This window comes from Sus scrofa, chromosome 16 (genome assembly GCF_000003025.6).
Source record: "Sus scrofa isolate TJ Tabasco breed Duroc chromosome 16, Sscrofa11.1, whole genome shotgun sequence".
Taxonomy (NCBI): domain Eukaryota; kingdom Metazoa; phylum Chordata; class Mammalia; order Artiodactyla; family Suidae; genus Sus; species Sus scrofa.
Window position 1 is genome coordinate 3,317,379 of NC_010458.4, and position 20,739 is coordinate 3,338,117.

The 20,739-nt window shown below is 39.0% G+C and overlaps 1 protein-coding gene across 1 annotated transcript in view; it reads right to left on the bottom strand.

The window, feature by feature from the left end:
* Positions 1-20,739, bottom strand: part of DNAH5 (dynein axonemal heavy chain 5) — a 251,923-nt gene that overhangs the window by 203,112 nt on the left and 28,072 nt on the right. Inside the window, 9 exon segments of the mRNA XM_021076646.1 lie at positions 511-717; positions 1,754-2,075; positions 2,822-2,907; positions 10,171-10,278; positions 13,238-13,453; positions 14,236-14,358; positions 17,095-17,202; positions 18,248-18,361; positions 19,549-19,725. Coding sequence (XP_020932305.1) covers positions 511-717; positions 1,754-2,075; positions 2,822-2,907; positions 10,171-10,278; positions 13,238-13,453; positions 14,236-14,358; positions 17,095-17,202; positions 18,248-18,361; positions 19,549-19,725 — 1,461 coding nt within the window.

A 20,739-nucleotide genomic window follows, 5' to 3' on the forward strand; every position in this document is an offset into this window, starting at 1 on the left:
AGTGTGCAGAATACAACCAACACACTAACATATATTAGCCCTACTTTGAGTAAATCCATTGAGTTGTTCACACCAAAACAAAGGACTCATCCTTGAGTTCTCTCTCAAACGTCCTGTTGATATCATTCTCTAATCCGCTGATCTACTATCGACTGCCATCCTTGCTCAAGTCACCATCATCTCCATCCTGAACCAGTGTAACAGCCCGCAAACTGGCTTTATACGCTTGTCCTCTTAAAATCTAGAGCAGCAAGAATGATTTTTATTATAAAAGACATCATGCCTTTTGCTCCTGCTCAGATTCCTCTAATGGCTACCTGGTACTCGGATATATAGCTTTGGTTTACAAGGTCTATAATGACCTGCCCCTTATCCCAACCCTATATTCTAGCCTCAGTCACTCCACTACAGTCATGCTTTCTATTCCTTGACAGTGACACACCATCAGACTTTTGTTTTTTTAATGCAAACTAGGGCTAGCCAGGTAGGAGAAAAAAATAAGTACCATACCTTCATGTCACTGAAGTTCTTTTTGTATACATCTCGTTTCTGGAAAAGGGCAGCTGCAAGTGGGGAAACTTCCAGACCCATCTGTGACATGCACTCTGTTTCTCTAAATAGGGTTAATATCTGAGGATCAAAGTTTACAAACAATTCCCCTGTGCCAGGAGCCTTCACCAATAAAGAAGCCTCCAGTCCTATGTGAATTTCTTCAGTCTGTGAGAAGAGATCAACAGGATTACTGTTAGAAAGTTCAACGCATACACCGGGTACCTAGCGTGGCCACTTCTGGAAATGAAGATCACTAAGTGTTCTTCCATGGATTTGAACTTCTCAGACTAAAGACAGTGGGGCCCCACTCTTCTCCTAACTTCGCTTTCAGAAAAGAGCCTTCGAATTCTTGGTGGTGATGCACAGTCAACTCAAAAAAATGCTTGGGTCATGATTCTCTCACACCTGATAAGGGGATACTGCAATAGCAGTAACTCCTCAAAAGCCATTTCATTCCCCCAAATCTTCATGCCTACTCAGTTTTTCTTAAGATTTTTTATTAGAGTTGATTTACAATTTTCCATCAATTTCTGCTATACAGCAAAGTGACCCTGTCTCTACTCAGGTATTTTTCCTAATATTAGTTTCATGAAAACTTACTAAATTTGGTTTTCAGTTATCTAGAAAAACAATGAAAAGCATTAAAGGGATATCTCTCCATTGTCTTATTGGCTCAGACATCAGAAATTGAACTAGGAAAATGAGATTACATTTTAGAGGTTTAATTTTAGCCTACAAAATACTTTATGTCAATCTACAAAGAAATAGAAGTATGATAGGGTATAGAAATATAATTTGATCAACCCAGTATGGCCAAATAAAATTTAAGACTTTGCTTAACAGACATACTAGTGTGTACAGACACATTAGGGAATTTAAAGGAGAAAAGAAAAGAAAGAAATCCTCATTAACCAGGTAAAGGAAGCAACAAACAAAATATTCTCCCTTGGGAGTTTATAAAGTACATAAAAAATGAGTTCTCTTACTAGCTTAAGATCTATTTTTCAAAATCAATTATTATTTTTCTTCATGGATATATTGTACTCTTCGAATGATTTACCTACATTCAACTAAACCCGTCATCAAATACCCACAAACTCAACTTCCTATGGGACTAAATCTGTCCAGTGCTACCAGCAAAGGGTTTCCCATGGCTTTGACAATGGAGACATCTTTGAAGAGCAAAAATGCAGAGACTCACTTGCTGAAACCATGCCCTGTGGTAGAGAACTTCAAACTCCAAGAGGACCTTGGCCACCCTGTTGTAACTGCGAATCACAGGCTTGGCTTCTGCTGTCTGGAGCACAGTAGGGTGCTGCTGGAAAAGCTGCATGGGCTGCTGAATCCTGTGGAAGAGCTGGCGGGCCCACAGAATCTTCCCAGCAATGGGAGGCTGGTCTCGAGACAAAGGAGGATCACTTCTCTGCTTTGTATACAGCTTCGAGATCATATCGATGTCAGCCCCATAGTTTTCAAGGATACGCCGGTATTTGTCATCGATACCAAGATTCGGTATATTCAATCTGATTTTTTTAAGTGAAAGACTTGAATTAATAGGATGATATCAAGAAATCTGTTTTATTAAGATCTGATTTATTTTAATGTATTTTATTGTATTGTATTGTATGGTATTTTTATGGCCGTACCTGCGGCACATGGAAGTTCCCAGGCTAGAGGTCAAATCAGAGCTGCAGCCACTGACCTACGACCACAGCCAGAGCAACACTAGATTCAAGTCACATCTGTGACCTATGCCGCAGCTTGCAGCAACACCAGATCCTTAACCCACTGAGCAAGGCCAGGGATCAAACCTGCATCCTCCAGGACACTATGTTGGGTTCTAAACTCACTGAACCACAAGGGGAACTCCAAGATTTATTTTAAAACATATGCTGATGGAAGAGAATGAATTATTTAGTTGGCATATTAAAAAATCAAAATGGACTCAATCCATCAATCATACCACAACAGTGTTTTTTTTAATAATGTCAATCCCTAAAATCTAGCCAAAACTACTGGTCAGAGTTTCTTCCAAGTGCTTAAATATTAAGTGCTATTTTGATAGGCAGTCATACAGTACTTCAAAGTTGAGAGGAAATAAAACCAACCCCTAATCCTCAGAAGGACTTTATGACCTTATTGTTCAGATTGTCGAGAGGATTTTCTTCCCACTAGAATATGAAATAATAACAATAATAGTATAAGCTAAACTGCATTCATATTACACCAATTTCGAAAAGAGAACTTAGAAAAATCTTCCAAAGTTTACCTTTCAAATTTCTTCAACATACTTAGAGCTTGATTCGTGTTTTGAATCCTTTCAAACGTAACATCCATGAACTTCTGCAACTCATTCTAAAATAGAGTGTAAGTCTGATTATGAACAATGAATTAGCATTGGGAAAAATCGTATTTAGCAATAAGATAAAATAGCTCCCCATTGGCTATAAGCACATACAATACAGGAAAAAAAAAAAACAGAAAATGTAATACTCATTTAAGCTTAAAGAAAGATAAACAGAGACGGGATTAAGATGGCAGAACAGAAGGACTGGAGCTCAGCTTCTCTCCTAAAAACAACAAAATTCACAACTAAAATCTGAGCATTCTTCACCCAAATGGACCAGTAACCTTAAAAAAGATATCCTATTCCAGAAGAAAAAGAGGAGGACACATCAAGAGGTAGGAGGGGCGATTTTGCTATATAAACAACCCCATACAGCCCAGGTGGGAAGTCCCACAGATTAGAAACTAACTGGTTCACAGAGACTCACCTACAAGAGTGAGAGTTCTGAGCCCCACATCAAACTCTCACGTGTGGGGATCTGGCACTGGGAGAAAGAGCTCCTGCAGCATCTGTCATTGAAGGCCAGCAGGGCTTGTGTGCAGGAGCTCCATAGGACTGGGAGAAATGGAGACCCAATTCTTAAAAGGTACACACAGACTTTCTCGTGCACTGGGTCCCAGGGCAAAGCAAAGTCTCCATGGGAATCTGGGTCAAACCTGACTACAGTTCTTGCAGGACATCCTGGGAAAACAGGGGTGAATGTGGCTTGTTGTGAGGGAAGGACATTGAAAGCAAAGCTCTCGGGAATATTTACCAACCATGCCTTTCTCTGGAGGTGGCCATTTTGGGAAAATCAGGCCCCACCCATTAGTCAACACTGAGAAACCCCAGGGCAAACAACAATCCAGGTGGGTTACAGCCCCACCCCTCAGTAAACAGGCTGCCTAAAGACCCCTCAGGCACACAGCTGCCTCTGATCCCATCCAGAGACTAAGCACTACCCACCAGAGGGATTAGAATCGGCTCCACCTACCCGTGGGCAGGCATCAGCCCCTCCCATCAGGAAGCCTACACCAAGCCCCCACACTGACTTCAGCCACAGGGGGGCAGAAACCAGAAGGAAGAGAGGCTACAACTCTATTATCTGTAAAAAGGTCACCACACCAAAAACCTATACAAATGAAAAGACAGAGAACTATAACTCAGATGAGGGAGAAAGGAAAAACCCCAGAAAATCAGCTAAGTGATCAGGAGGTTCTCAGCCTCTAGGAAAAAGACTTTAGACTGTTGATGCCAAAGATGATGCAAGACATTGGAAATAAACTGGAGGCAAAGATGGATAACTTACAGGAAACACTGACCAAAGAGATACAAGATATAAAACTTAAGAAGAGATGCAAAATACAATAACTGAAATACAAAAGCTCACTAGAAGCAGCTGACAGCAGAATACAGGAGGCAGAAGAACGAATAAGTGAGTGGGGGACAGATTAGTGGAAATTAAGGATGTGGAACAGAAAAGGGAAAAAAGATTGAAAACAAATGAAGAAAGTCTCAGAGAACTCTGGGACAACATTAAATACACAAACATCTGTATTATAGGGGTGCCAGAGCAGAAGCGAGAGAGAAGGGAACAGAAAAAATATTCCAAGAGATAATAGCCGAAAACTTCCCTAACATTGGGAAGGAATCACTCACTCAAATCCAGGAAGCACAATGAGTACCATATAAAATAAACCCAAGGAGGAATACACCAAGACACATATTAATCACACTGACCAAAATTAAAGACAAAGGGAAAATCTGGAAAGCAGCTAGGGAAAAGAAACAAATAACATACAAGGGAACCCCAATAAGGTTATCGGCAGATTTTTCAGCAGAAACTCTGCAGACCAGAAGGGAGTGGCATGATATACTTAACATGATGAAAGAAAAAAACCTCCAACCAAGAATATTCTACCCAGCAAGGCTCTCACTCAGATTTGAAGGAGAAATCAAAACCTTCACAGATAAACAAAAGCTGAGAGAATTCAGCAACACAAAACAAGCCTTACAACAAATACTAAAGAAACTTCTCTAGGAAGAAAAGAACAAGAGAAGAAGGAAAGAAAAAAGAGCAGCAAAAGCAAATCCAAAGCAATTAACAAAATGTCCCTAAGAACATACATAAACAAATGGGACCTAATCAAACTTCAAAGTTTCTGCACAGCAAAGGAAACCCTAAACAACACAAAAAGGCAACCCACAGAATGGGAGAAAATCTTGCAAGTGAATCGATTGACAAGGGATTCATCTCCAAATTTTATAAACACCTTCTGCAGCTCCACAACAAAAAAACAAACAACCCCATCCAAAAATGGGCAGAAGATCTAAACAGACAGTTCTCCAAAGAAGACATACAGATGGCCAAAAAACACAGGAAAAGATGTTCAACATCACTCATCATTAGAGAAATGAAAATCAAAACCACTAAGAGGTACCACTTTACACCAGCCAGAATAGCCATCATCCAAAAGTCTACAAACAGTAAGTGCTGGAGAGGGTGTGGAGAAAAAGGAACCCTAGGACACTGTTGGCGGGATTGTAAATTGGTGCAACCACTGTGGAAAGCAGTATGGAGATTCCTCAGAAAACTCAAAATAGAACTACCATTTGATCCAGAAATCCCATTCCTAGGCATATATCCAGAGAAAATCCTGACTCGCAAAGACACATGTACTCCGATGCTCATTGCAGCACTATTTACAATAGCCAAAACATGGAAACAACCTAAATGGCCATTGACAGAGGAGTGGATCCAGAAGAAGTGGTACATATACACAATGGAATATTACTCAGCCATTAAAAGGAACGAAATACCAGCATTCTTAGCAACATGGATGGACCTAGAAATTATCACGCTAAGTGAAGTCAGTCATACAATGAGACTCCAACATCAAATGCTTTCACTGACATGTGGAATCTGAAAAAAGGACAGACTGAAATTCTTTGCAGAACAGATGCTGACTCACAGACATTGAAAAACTTATGGTCTCCGGAGGAGACAGTTTGGGGGGTGGGGGGATGTTCTTGGGCTATGGGATGGAAATCCTGTGAAATTAGATTGTTATGATCATTATACAACTTACAGATATGATAAATTTATTTGAGTAATTTAAAAAAAAAAACTCCCATAAGAAAAAAAAATTAAATTTATATGGAAATGCAAAAAAAAAGAAAAGAAAGATAAACGTCCAGAAGCCACAACAATGAGGGACTTGCAAGCCAGAGCAGTCATGGGAATTGGTGCCAGAGTAGGCTCCAGGGGTACTGGACCTGATATTTCTTGTGCAAACACCACATCCTAGGATCAAGAAATCTTCCTAGGAATTCCCCATTGTGCCTCAGCGCTAACAAACCCAACTAGTATCCATGACAATTTGGGTTCGATCTCTGGCCTTGCTCAGTGGGTTAAGGATCCAGCATTTCCATGAGCTGTGCTCTGATTCTGCCTTGCTGTGGCTGTGGTGTAGGCAGCTCCAATTCGACCCCTAGCCTTTCTTTTCATGGGTGCAGTCCTGAAAAGAAAGAAAAATGAGAAGAAAGAAAGAAAGAAAGAAAGAAAGAAAGAAAGAAAGAAAGAAAGAAAGAAAGAAAGAAAGAAAGAAAGAAAGAGGGAGGGAGGGAGGGAGGAAAGGAAGGAAGGAAGGAAGGAAGGAAGGAAGGAAGGAAGGAAGGAAGGAAGGAAAGAAGGAAGGAAGAGAGAGAGAGAGGAAGAAAAAGAAAGAAAGAAAGAAAGAAAGAAAGAAAGAAAGAAAGAAAGAAAGAAAGAAAGAAAGAAAGAAAGAAAGAAAGAAAGAAAGAAAGAAAGAAAGAAAGAAAGAAAGAAAGAAAGAAAGAAAGAAAGAAAGAAAGAAAGAGAGAAAGAAAGAAAGAGAGAAAGAAAGAAAGAGAGAAAGAAAGAAAGACTCTTCCTTCACTGGAGTTCCCTCTGTGGCACAGAGGAGTCCGGGGTGGAATCTTATAGTCCTCCTATTAGTTCTGCACTCTCAGGTCCTACTCAGTTCTCCCTTAACTCATCTGGTTAAGCCGACCACCCAACAGCCGGTCCTTTACTAAATAGTGCCCTGCTTTGCCTGCTGAAGTCAATGAGCTCCTAGACTTCCAATGAACTGCGTGGTTCTAACACACCACCTCTCTTGGACCTGTTATAGCAGCATGAGCCCTAAATCTGGACAGGAGTCCAGGCTCTGATTCCCTTGACAGTGGATCCCTGGACACAAACCCCATCCAAACCACTCATGTTCCCCCCTCTCTCCATCCCTTCACACACAGACCCTCCAGTCTTACATCTTGGAGATGCCAGTTACTGGTCCTCCTCATTCTATCTCCAAGATGCATTATGACCCCCTCATAACATCCAGAGTCATGGAAGGTAAGTATATGCACCCCAGTTTTACAAAGGTTGAATTCATGAAAGTGGATGGATTATTCAAAGGAGAGGGTGTAGAGAGATTAGTTAAGAAAAGGTGGTTGAAGAAAAGGATTAAAAAGTCAAAGGAAAAGAAGTTAGCCCACCACAGAGAAAAATGGACCATTTTTGAGATGGAAGACAATATGAATTAAAGTGCTGAATTTTTTTTATGGACTTGGAGAATAGACTTGTGGTTGCCAAGGCAGCGGGGGGGGGGAGTGGGAGGGATTGGGATCTTAAGGTTCATAGATGCCAACTATTGCCTTTGGAATGGATTAGCAATGAGATCCTGCCATGTAGCACTGAGAACTATGTCTAATCACTTATGATGGAGCATGATAATGGGAGAAAAGAGAATGTGTACATGTATGTGTAACTGGGTCACCAGACTGTACAGTAGAAAAAAAATTGTATTGGGGAAATAACAATAAAAAAACTTTTTAAATCAAGGATAAGAGGAACTAATTGTCTATAACGAATGCTTAAAAACAAGGCTGTAAAATATTTATAAAGTTACATTCTCAGAATTACAAAAAGTGGGCACAGTCTTGAAAAGTTCTCCCCATTCCTCTGGTTTCCCACTCCATTTACTAGGAAAACATAATGTTCTAGCATCAAGCACGGCATCCTGTCTGAAGCCTTTCCTAGTCCCAGTCAAGCAAGGTATGGAATTGCCTTTCTCCTAGGTTCACATCCCTCCTTAGGTGTTGTAGCAACTCTCAGACTCTATGCAATGTTTTGCAGGTCTTTCCCCCCTATAAGTTTCTTTAGGGATTCTTTGGAATATGTCTTTTATCTTGGAACCCCCACATCCTGGTACAATATGAGAACATTATGCTTTCTCCCCGCTTTTTTAGGGCCTCGCCTGTGGCATACAGAAGTTCCTAGGCTAGGAGTGAAATCAGAGCTACAGCTGCCAGCCACAGCCACAGCCACAGCAAAGCAGGATCCAAGCCTTGCCTGCGACCTACATCCTCAACCCAGTGAGCGGGACCAGGGATCAGACCTGCTTCCTCATGGATACTAGTCGGGTTTGTTTCCACTGAGCCACAACAGGAACTCCAGAACATTATTATTTTATAATTAGTCATTTTAGGCACTATTTACCCTTTTTTAATGGTATAGTCAGTACTCTGTACTAACATATGTGTACTTATATTTCAATCATATCACATGTCTGATGAGATCTTTGAAGGCAAATCAACTTGATTTATTTCTATATTCATAATCAATAGCATAAAAACCTAATACATAATTAATATTCAGTAAATGCATGTTTAATTGCAATAAATCTAGTTCTTATTAATTTACTACTTACAGACTAAGTTAGCAAACATTCTTTGTTCCCCAATTTTATAAAGACCCATCCCCTAGGCCCTGGAGACATAAATAGGAATGAATACAACACCTGCCCTCAGGTGTTCACCATCTGCCTATATCCCACATATAAATCAGTCACTGAAGTACTGTGTGATCAGCAACTGCCAAGACATGCAAACAAGACTTGACAAATGAACATTGACCATGGAGCACTGACTCAGGATCTGCCACTGCACATCAATTTCCAACAAGAGATCAAGATCCACAGTCTTTGTGTTTGAATCTGCTCCCAAAAGAGGTCATTGCTTAAATTATTAAGAGCACTCTATCTTCCCATCACCTGAAAGATGTCTTACAGCATAATGGTTACAAAATTGAATCTTAGAGCCAGACTGCCTGCCACTTGTTATCTCTGTGACTTTAGGCAAGTCACTTAACCTCACTGTGCCTCAGTTTTCCCCTCTCCAAAGAGAGGGTAATAAGAGCACCTACTTATAGGATTATTGTGAAGATTAAATGACTGAACACCTACAAAGTACTTAGAACGGACCTGACACATAGAATTAGCAGTTTTGTTATGATTCCTTCTATACGGAACTCATTCCTCAAAAATGCCTCAGAACTCTTTTTCCCTTGAAGTGTATAAATTCATTTCAAACCCAAAATTCTGGAAAAGAAGTAACAGAATGGCTATTTTCCTTTAATGATCAGAAGGGGCACACTTTGGACCTGAGCGGGATGGGAAGATGGCTACATGTTGATTATTACAGACACCTATTAGCTGGTCTTCCAATCTCACCCTCTCTGATTCTCCTTATCTGATAATAAACATTCCCAACCACACGAGTGGGTCCCACCCCCTCGGCTTTCACCACATGACCCCCTGGTTGACAGGCTTAGGGCTAGGCACCACATTAGAACTGGCCAATTCAACCCTTCCCTCAGGAGTTTGGAGTTGAGGTTGGTTCTGAGATATGTTCTCAGAAGCTGCTAATGGCCATACACTTCTCCTGGGCTAGAAGCCAGGCTGGCTGGTCTGCAGTGAGTAGGGGTGGGAGGAAGGGCAGGAGCAAGAAGAGAAATTGGGGCTTTGAGACCAAGAGGGGTCCAGATGCTGAGTTGGTCCTGGTACCACTGTTTCAAGGCCAGCTGTCGTCCTGCCTTTGGGATCTGCCAGATACCACTGACCATTTGCTTAAGCTACCTCTGGTCATAATCACTGCTAGAAAGCAACAAACAAATAGAAACCAATATGAATATTCCAATATTGCGTGTTTCGTCAGAACATAAAAGTTCCTTTTCTAAGATCTAAGATGGAGCACATGCAGAAGTCTGTGACTACAGATCATTACCCAAAGCAATATTTATGACCCTTTAATCCATGAAAAAGAGATTTCAATTATTCATCTGAAATCACAAAATGCAGGCCAAGCATGCTATCGGTCACCTCCACAATGAAGGCGCCTCTCCCTTCTGAATGGGTAATGATTAGCAGCATTACACAGAATGGAAAAAATAAACATGAGCCTGTCAACAGGAACTTTATTATACAACCTACATGAAGGTCGTTAGTCTGCTTGCAAAACTCTTCATAATCCTGCTCAAAATCCATTTTCCGCTGGTCCAAGAAATTATATTCCTTTTTCTTTATGGTGGCAACAATATCCTGAAATGTGGTGAAATAAATAAGATGATATTTCAATATTCTTGCATTACTTAAGTAAATATGACCTTTAAATACAGAACCTGAGCAATCATTCCCCAAAAATCAACTTAAAATTAGTCTTATTTCTTTAATTATTCTCATTACTTCATGCATATTACAGGCAGTATAATATTGCCTAGTGCATTCAAAGAAATCATTTGGAAAGCATTTTCAGGAGGCTTTATGTACTTTTGAAGAAAAAATTTAAAATTAAAAAAACATATCTGAAAAGTAGGAAAGATGTTTTGTCTAAAAAGTCTTACTAATTACCTCTGAAATAATTTTTTAAAGCCCAAAGTAGCATTTACTAAAATATTTTTCATTAAAAAGTTTGTCTTCTCAGAAAATATATAAAACTTTAACAGAACACAAAGAACTTAGGAAGAAAGCAGTTAGGTTATAATATCTACAGATGAAAAACTCTCTTCCAAGCCTCAAATGTCTTAAATAAAATATCAAACCACGATCTACCATTTAAAGATGCTCTAGAATTAATTGTTTCCTCCTGCCTTGCAAAGTTACAGTCTGTGACTATAACAGTACAACTGAGGTAACTCATCTTCTTGAAAATACTATTATCCCAAGTTCTGTTTGCTATGAATAATGAGCTATAATATTCTGTGATAGTTCTTAACCAGGTCCTAAGCTGTTCTCAAACTCAGGTGCTCACACTGTTGACACAAGCATATAATTTTTATGAAGAATGTTGGGCCAGCTTCCCCAAGCCCTTTTCAAAGTCATTTCCATTTAAACATCAACTCGAATCTCTCAATAGACAAAAGTGTATAAGCTGCATAACTTCTTGAATCAAGTTAGTTAAAACAGCCTACTCTTTCAAGTATGGAGAAGCTGCATTCCTACATTTTAAGGTGGTATTTTAAAAGACTTGAGGTCCTTCAAAAATTCTTCTCTATGATTGGATTTAATGGTCTGTTAACTGGTTAAGCATGAACTTTAAACCAACTAGTCAACCTACTAAATCATTTATTTGACTGATATTTATTGTACTCCTATTATATGCCAGTAAACTCAGAAGACCCAGGAATGAACAAAGAAATATCCCTATGTATGCTCAGGAACTTACACACTCAGTGGGGGAAATGGGGTCAGAATCTATGCTAAGTCACAAATAAATGAATAGGATAAGTTCGGACAGTGATAAAATAAGTAGCATGACATAGAGTGAATGAGGGGAAACAGAGATCAAGGAAAACTTAATTGAGAGGGTCATTTGTTATTATTTTTTAATAATGATTTTTATTTTTTTTTCCCATTATAACTGGTTTACAGTGTTCTGTCAATTAATTAAAGTATAGCTGATTTACAATGCTGTGCAGTTTCTGCTGTACAGCAAAGTGACCCAGTCATACAGATATATTTATTTATTCCCTTTCTTATATTATCGTCCATCATGGTCTATCCCAAGAGACTGGATATAATTCCCTGTGCTGGGAAGGTCATTTAAATCAATATCTGGAGGCTAAGGAGGGAATATTGATGTGATGATTCAGAGGCAGAACTTTCCAGAAAAAAAAACAAAAAACAAAAACAAACAAAAAAATAAACCAACTCTGCAAGCCCTAAGGTAGACTGAAGAGATGTGTCCTGTCTTTAGAGTACATTGAATGAGGACAAGAGGAGCAAGTGTGGTGGCCAGAAGGGTGGACAGGGCCCTGAGAGCTAGGCAAGGAGCCGGAGTTTCACTTCCATGGCCACCATTTTGAGATTTTTGCATTGATTCTGATACACAAAAATCTCGCCTTATACGTTCATGCACCACCTACATTTTATCTCACTGTCTTTTGGTACATCCATTTTAATCAGTATTTCACTTCAGATTCTGAAAGCAATTTTTCTTCTCAGAATTTTTATCAGGTTAGAATAGTCTTTATCTGCATTTGGATGTAGAGCTCAGCGTCTCCTTCAAAAATGAACTTTGAAATATGCGCCAAAGTTATTTTTTCATTAAGAATAAAAAAAGTAATTAGATTCCAAACTGAAAAATAAATGGACATACTCCATCTCTCTCTTGCAAAACTGTCAGTTTCAAAGTGTAAATTATCCACCTTGCAGACTACATGCAGCTCACCTAAAATATTTCCTGCTGTATAAAAAAGGCTTTTTTCTTTTTCTCTCCCCAAACCCAATATACTCAGGAAATGAAAGATTCCTTATATCGACCTAAACTGCTAGAGTACAAAAGTCAATGTGAGACAGTTAATTATATGACCTTTTTCAAATTCAAGTAAAAAAAAAAAATTTTTAGTGTCACTGTCCTCAAGCAAGAAAAAAACCGACTATATCCACATTAAGAATTTAAAGCACATCTTGTTTGAGAATTGTTTTTTAAAAATCTTAAAAGCATTATCAGATCATTGTGCCTACTTTAAAAACTAGGATTAGTTACACATATACCCTTAACAGAGAAAGCAAAAATCAAAAATCAAAACAATTGGAGTGATAGAGCTAAAATAAAATCCAGTCCTATTATTTTTTTAACATGGGTCCATATAAAATGCAGAGATAATCAGATACCACTCAGAACTCAGTGTCAACTGCGGCCTGATATAGTCTATGCTTGATTAAATATTTCCTGCATGAATAAATGAAATAATAAGTTACATTTAAACATTTTTCTTGTGCAACTAATGAAAATGCTTTTACTAATAATGATTAATTTTAGGCTATTGGGAAGTCATTCTCATAATCACATACCTGAAAAGAAAATATTAGCACCATTATGCAATTCTCAAATAAATTTAACTTTGTTATTGCTTAAGGGCCATGAGCTTATCTTTTACATTGGAGACTGATTATCTGAAGCATTCTGAACATAGTTATTTGCATAAAATATTTTTTATTTTAAACTATTAGTTTTACTCATGGATAAGGGTGGCAAATTAGTTTTGAAGTACAGTACCTGGTATTTAGTGACCACGCCGTCCAACCCTTCAATTTTAGAATCTTGCAGGACCGCATATGTCTGGAAGGTTGTAAAGATGTCCATTATCTTGGCAAGACGTCTGTGGAAAGTTTCAAATTTTCCAAAAATATACATCTCACTAAATTCAAATTGTTTTTCATTTGGATGTTGCTTAAGCTTTTGTTTTGTCTTGTGAAAGCAGTGCTGGTATTCCTTAAAATGAAACACCAAAATATAAGAAAGGGAACATAACAAAGATATCCTCCTTATTCTTTTAAGTGAAGGCAATGAATGGCAAATTTAAGGTGAGATTGCAAATCCTTTCAGTTTCATACCTTTGTAACTACTCATTCATCAGCCTACGATATCACTTTTTCCCATCCCCCCACTCAATAAACTGCTAAATATTCATGATGCAATTCAAAGAGGCAGCTTTCCACCTGGGTCCCACTGGGTTAGCAAAAGCCTAACTCTTTGTCTGTCTCCCTGTTCACCTACAAGAAGCTTAAGGAAAACTCTTTCATCTGCGTATCTCTAGTACTTAATGTGGTCCTGGGACATAGCAGGCCCCCAAAAAGGATAGAGTAAGTGGCTAAATTTGGGGGGGCTGATTTATTAATATTCAATTTTTCTTAACAATAAAAGATCACCATTCTTTTTAGCAACCACTAATATGATAAATGCTAAACAATTTAAGATGCATTGGCAAAAATAATATAAAAATAATAAAACGGGAGTCCCCTTCGTGGCTCCATGCGTTAAGGACCCCATGTTGTCTCTGTGAATATCTCACTCAGAGGGTTAAGGATCCGGTGTTGCCTCAGCTTCAGCATAGGTGGCAGATTCAGCTGAAATCCAGTGTTGCCATGGCTGCGGCATCAGGCTGCAGCTCCAATTCGAACCCTAGGCTGGGAACTTCCACATGCCACAGGTGTGTCTGTAAAAAGGAAACATAAGTAAATAAATACATTATCTAAGTATGTTATTATCATTACCTGCTTAAGTTTAATTGCAGATAATATTTTTTCCACAACTACATCCTGTGGCTGGCTCCAGATGGAAGCAGTTCCATTGTTGGTAATATAGGCTTTACATGCAGATATCATCTGATTGGTCACCTGAAAGTTTCCAATAAAATGATGTCAGGTACATGATGCAGCCATCAATCATAAATTGTGCTAGAGGGTCCTTAGCTCTTCTCCCCTCAGAGTATAAAACCTGTGAACATAAACTTTGGATTTATTTTTTTCCATCATATCTTTGATCAAGCACTAACCCTCTTTTCCTCGAGCTTTATGGAGATGTAATTGACAAATAAAAAATAGAGAGTTCCTGCTGTGGCACAGCAGGTTAAGGATCCGATGTTACCGCAGCTGTGGCATAGGTCGCAGTTGTGGCTCGGATTCGATCCCTGGCCTGGGAACTTCCATTTGCCACAAGTGCAGCCAAAAAGAAAAAAAACAGTATATATTTAAGGTGTACGACTTGATGCGTGATATACATACGCATAATGAAATGATTAGCACAATCTAGTAAACACATCTGTCACCTCACATTAATTACCACTTTATGTGCATGTGTGTTGAGAACACATGAAATCTGCTCTCTTCAAAACTTTCAAGTATAGAATACAGTATTTTTTTTTTTGGCTCTCATGTATTATTTTTAATAATTTTTATTTTTTCCATTATAGTTAGTTTACAGCATTCTGTCAAATTTCTACGGTATAGCAAAGTGACCCAGTCACACATACATATACATACATTCTTTTTCTCACATTATCCTCCACCATGTTCCATCACAAGTGACTAGATATAGTTTCAAGTGCTATCCAGCAGGATCTCATTGCTTATCCACCACAGTCACAATGTACATTAGATCCCTAGAACCTAGTTATCTTAGAACTGAAAGTTTGTAGCCTTTGACCAACATCTCCCCACTTCCTATACTCCCCAGTCCCTGGCAATGACCATTTTACTCTCTGTTCTATTTGTTCAATTTTTTTAAATTACACATCTACATTATCAAAATCATTTGTAAAATCACAGAGTTGGAAGCACTATGGAAAATCAAAATTCCGACTCCCATGTTAATGCAGGATGAATGTTATAACCAACCAAGAAAGCATTCGCTTCCCTACCTAAAATCGGTTGAGAGCTTCCCCTGTCTCCTTAAGCAGCTCCCTCTAATATTTAACTCACAGTTTCCAAGTGACATGAAAAGATCTGCCCACCCTGGTCATTTCATGACACCATGATCTGCAGCAGAAATCTCAAAAGCAGAAGTCAGTAATGATAAGAGTAAAGATAATGTAACTGCCAACATTGTATTTATCCCTCCAAACTTTAAAAGAAAACTTCATCAGAATTCTTTTGGTGATGTTTTTATAATAAATTAAAAGGAAAATTAGATGACTATACTGTATGCATAGAATGATAAGATGTCTGGGATTTGCAGTGCAAAGTTTAGGTGAAACAAGATGGGCCGTGTGTTGATAGTTGGTGATCTGGGTGATATGTACATGGGGGCACCATACAAGTTTCCTTTTGCACCTGCTTCAAATTTTTCATAATGAAAGGGTTTTTTAAATGAGATAAATGGTGGTTTCACAATTGGATTCTAAAACAAGCCTTGCAAATAATATGCATGAGACCCGGAGTAGTAAGACAAATTGACTTTTGAGTCTTCTACTCAAGGAACACTCTTCATGACCCTAACTTAGCATTCAAGGGTAAAGAAGCTGGAAAAGGGTCTTGTGGATTCTCCTCCTTTCTACCTGAATACGAGAGCAGGGGAGGAGTTTCCCGTCCAGCTCTCAAGGCTGTATGTCCCTATCCCCAGGAAGCATCATGTCCCCAACTGCACCAATATTCACAAAACAGTCCTGAGGAGTTGAAATGCTTCTATTTTAATACAACATTTAAACTGTTCACCTTGGTAATGAAAAAGTCACTGACTTCTTAGAGACTGTTCAAAATGGGAAAACAACAATGCTCGCCATAAACACTTACGAGTTAGGACATAAGGTTTAAACAGTGTTATGTTTTTTGGCAGAATCATTATAATTGCTTTATGGATTACTGGAACGTTGCAAGTGGCTTTTATTACCATGATTACTATTCTAATAACACCACGGAAACAACTGTGGCATCAAATAAATTTGGAACGGTGGCACATAAAACATCAAACTGAAGAGAGCCAGTTAAATGCAGTTTTTCTTAATTAAAATTTACCCAATATGACGACATTATGTACTAAATAATATAGGGAAAGAAATTCTTTTTAAAAAAGAATCTTTTTCATTTTTATTATATAAATAAAGTTATTATATAAACAATATTTACTATAATAATGACTTTGGGAAATAATGCTTTATGATTTGCTAGCATCAGCTTTCTACACATTTGCTGGTTGGTTGGGGTTTTTTTTGGGGGGGTTGCTTTTTACGGCTGCACCCACAGCATATGGAGTTTACCAGGCTAGGGGTCCAATCAGAGGTACAGCTTCCGGCCTACGCCACAGCCACAGCAACTCAGGACCCGAGCCGCGTCTGTGACCTACACCACAGTTCACGGCAATGCTGGATCCCAGACCCACTGAGTGAGGCCAGGGATCGAACCTGCATCCTCACGGATCCTAGTCAGGTTTGTTAACCACTGAGCCACGACGGGAAGACAGGAACGCCAGCCTTCCACATACACTTAATACTATCTCTATTGAGAGGTTAATTTTTTTTTTAATTGTAGGGTACACAGACATTCAATTGTGCCAATGTGGTAATTTCTAATTTTCAAAAAAAATTAACCATTGACAATGAAATACAAGTGACCGTGGCCTCTATGCCATGCACGTACCTTTACAAACAGAGACGTGATCTTCTCAGAGGTGTTATAGTAATGAGAGATACTATAGATCATTTTAATTGCATTTATAAGTGTAGGAATAGCATCAATCATGGATATCTGGAAAATACCACAAAAGTTTTCAGGGAAACAGATACCAAATTCAGCAAAATTCTTATAGGCTAATCACTCCATCTTCATTGAATAAAATTTAGGTAAAATATTTTTACTTAAATTTTTAAAATATCATCTAACACCTTACATAAATATAATATATTTAGGGGTAGTTTTATTTTTATTATTTAGTCATTTGAAGTTAATGAAATTTTGTTTCAATGCAAGAAACACTAACTTTCTGTTAATGAATGAAAAGGAGACTGTATTAACAGTTAATTCTGCAAAAAATTAAAACAGGCACTTCCTAAAGTTAAAAGGTCAAAAAAATCAGCTGATAATTCTTTCCATAGTTGTTTGAGTACAGTTCAGGATGTCAACTGCAATACTTAATAGAAAGTAGAATATGCAATAAGTATTTTTAAAATATAACATCACATATATATCTTAGCAAGATAGGTAAATATTATTTTTTTCCCACTGTACAGCAAGGGGGTCAGGTTATCCTTACATGTATACATTGCAATTACAGATTTTCCCCCACTCTTTCTTCTGTTGCAACATGAGTATCTAGACATAGTTCTCAATGCTATTCAAGATAGGTAAATAGATGCTAGAGAGAGAGAGAGAGAAAAGAGCTACATAGAAATAGATAGACATGTTAAAAATACATAACTTCTTGAGAATAAAAAAGTTTCTAAGACTTTTCCTATAGAAGGTAATATTCATGAACTGAAGCTCCACACTAAATTCAGCTAATGGTCATTAGGAGTTCCCATTGTGGCTCAGTGGTAACGAACCCCACTAGTATCCATGAGGATGTGGGTTTGATCTCTGACTTTGATTGGTGGGTTAAGGATCTGGCATTGCCATGAGCTGTGGTGTAGGTCATAGATACAGCCTGGATCTGGTGTTGCTGTGGCTGTGGTGTAGGCCAGCAAATGTAGCTCCAATTCAACCCCTAGCCTGGGAACTTCCATATGCTCTGGGTGGGGCCCCTAAAAAAAAGGGGGTCATCAGTCGACTAAGGGGGTAGAAATCATTAACTCACAGGGTCACTACTGTACAAGGGGTCACAGCACTTCTCAAGTGTGTACAAATATTTGACATTGTCCTTTGCTTCATTAGCTGCATCAGTGATTCGAATATCCATCTCCCGCCAAGTCTAAGCACAACAGAGGAAAGAAATGTTAATGCAATCATCAGTAGAGGAAATTCCAATATAACAGCCACTAACTTGTCATAGGTCAGGCTTTCAGTCTGTCTTGTGCATCTCAAGGAAAACTGCATCCAGAGGAGGGAGGGGCATTGCCGCACTGAAGAGTCATTTAAAATTTCTGACTAAATTTTTCAAGGTATCTCTTCCAAGTCTTCTCTTACAAAATCTACTCAGTAACTAGGGCAGGACATGAAAAGCAGCTCCACTTAAACCTACACCTTTTCTCCTGCATAGGCTGCTGAATCCATTGAGCACCTCACTCTCCTATTTTCTATGATAAAGAACTGAAGGAAGCCTCTGGCCCGAAGACAGCCAGGAACTGAATCTCCCAAGAACCATGTGAGCAACTTGGAAGCAGATCCTCCACAGTCGGGCCTTCAGATGAGCTGACACCCTGACAGTAACCTCAGGAGAGATCTTGAGTCAGATGCCTCCAGCTAAGCTACACCCAATTCCCTGGCCCACGGAATGTTTGTTGTTTCAGGTTGCTAAGTTTTGGGGTAATTTGCTGCACTGGATTAAAAACAAACACACCTGTGCTAAGAAAAAAAAAATAGATAAGGTAAAGTTTCATTATTACTCCTCTTCTTTGGTTGGAATTCATAATATATAATTGTGTCATTATGCCTTGTTATATCTTAATGACTTGCAAAGTCCTCTAAATACTACATGTACATACATGTACACCAGCCAACAAATATTTTAATTCAAGGCTATTTCTGCAGTATCCAAAATCATAAAAGGGCGGTATAATCCAATCTTAATTTTTTTTTTTTTTTTTTTTTTTTTTGCTTTTTAGGGCCACACCGGTGGCCATATTGAGGTTGCCAGGCTAGGGGTCTAATTGGAGCTACAGCTGCCGGCCTACACCACAGCCACAGCAACACCAGATCTGAGCTGCGTCTGTGACCTACACCACAGCTCACGGCAACACCAGATCCTTAACCCACTGCATGAGGCCAAGGATGGAACCCGAAACCTCATGGTTCCTAGTTGGGTTCGTTTTCACTGTGCCATGATGCAAACTCCTTAAAATTTTCTCATAAAGGTGGAATAACATTTTTCTTGTCCTAATTACCCCGTGACATATGCATAGAGAATTTTCATTCTCATTTCATAAAGCAAAAAGCCACCTTCAGAAGTTTGGACTTGGCGGCTGCAAGTACTGCCAACACAGCCTTCACATCTGGGTTCTTCAATTGATCCAAAAGGTAGTTAAATTTAGACAGTCTTTTTTTCCAGTGCTCCAGCTCTGCTCGGGGCCCAAGGTCATCCGCTTCCTTCCGAAGCTGATTGTTTTCAGCAAGAACCTGTAAATGCCCAGGAGAGCCATAACTGAGGAGGGCTAAAGATGTGAAAGTTATACATAAGAAAAACATATGGAAATAAGTTCTGCTCTCTGAACAGTGATATATTCAGATATATTTTTATTCATTTTGATGTCACTCTGCATGCCTCAAATGATAGCCTTTTACCAAGCCATCATGTACCTGTTTTTTAAATGTTAACAAAAATTTAATTGACTCATTATAACTGAAAACTATGTTTAAAGAGCTTTAATGAACTTCTGGAGGATCTGACCTCAGAAAGTTTCCTTGGCTACTTACTTACTTATATCTCAGAGCAATGTACTCTTGCAAAGCCCCCAAGCCTTGGTTAATTTCTATTACACTTCCTTATTGAGGTAATGTCCACCCTCACTTGGGATTTTTCTGAAATATTTTTTCTTTATATGGCTATACCTGTGGCGCATGGAAGTTCCTGGACTAGGGGTCAAAATGGAACTGCAACTGTCAACCTACACCATAGCCACAGTAATGCTAGATCCAAGCCGATCTGTGACTTACACTGCATCTTGTGACAACTCCAGATCCTTAACCCACTGAGTGAGGCCAGGGATTGAACCCAAATCCTCAGAGACTAGGCCAGGTCCTTAACCCACTGGGTCACAATGGGAACTCCTAAAAAATTTTTTTAAGTTAAATCTTGAGTTTTGCTTTGGAGGACACAGTGAATTAGAAAGCTCCTTGTAGGAGTTCCCGTCGTGGCGCAGTGGTTAACGAATCCGACTAGGAACCATGAGGTTGCGGGTTCGGTCCCTGCCCTTGCTCAGTGGGTTAACGATCCGGCGTTGCCGTGAGCTGTGGTGTAGGTTGCAGAGGCGGCTCGGATCCCGCGTTGCTGTGGCTCTGGCGTAGGCCGGTGGCTACAGCTCCGATTGGACCCCTAGCCTGGGAACCTCCATATGCCGCGGGAGCGGCCCAAGAAATAGCAACAACAACAACAACAAAAAGACAAAAGACAAAAAAAAAAAAAAAGAAAGC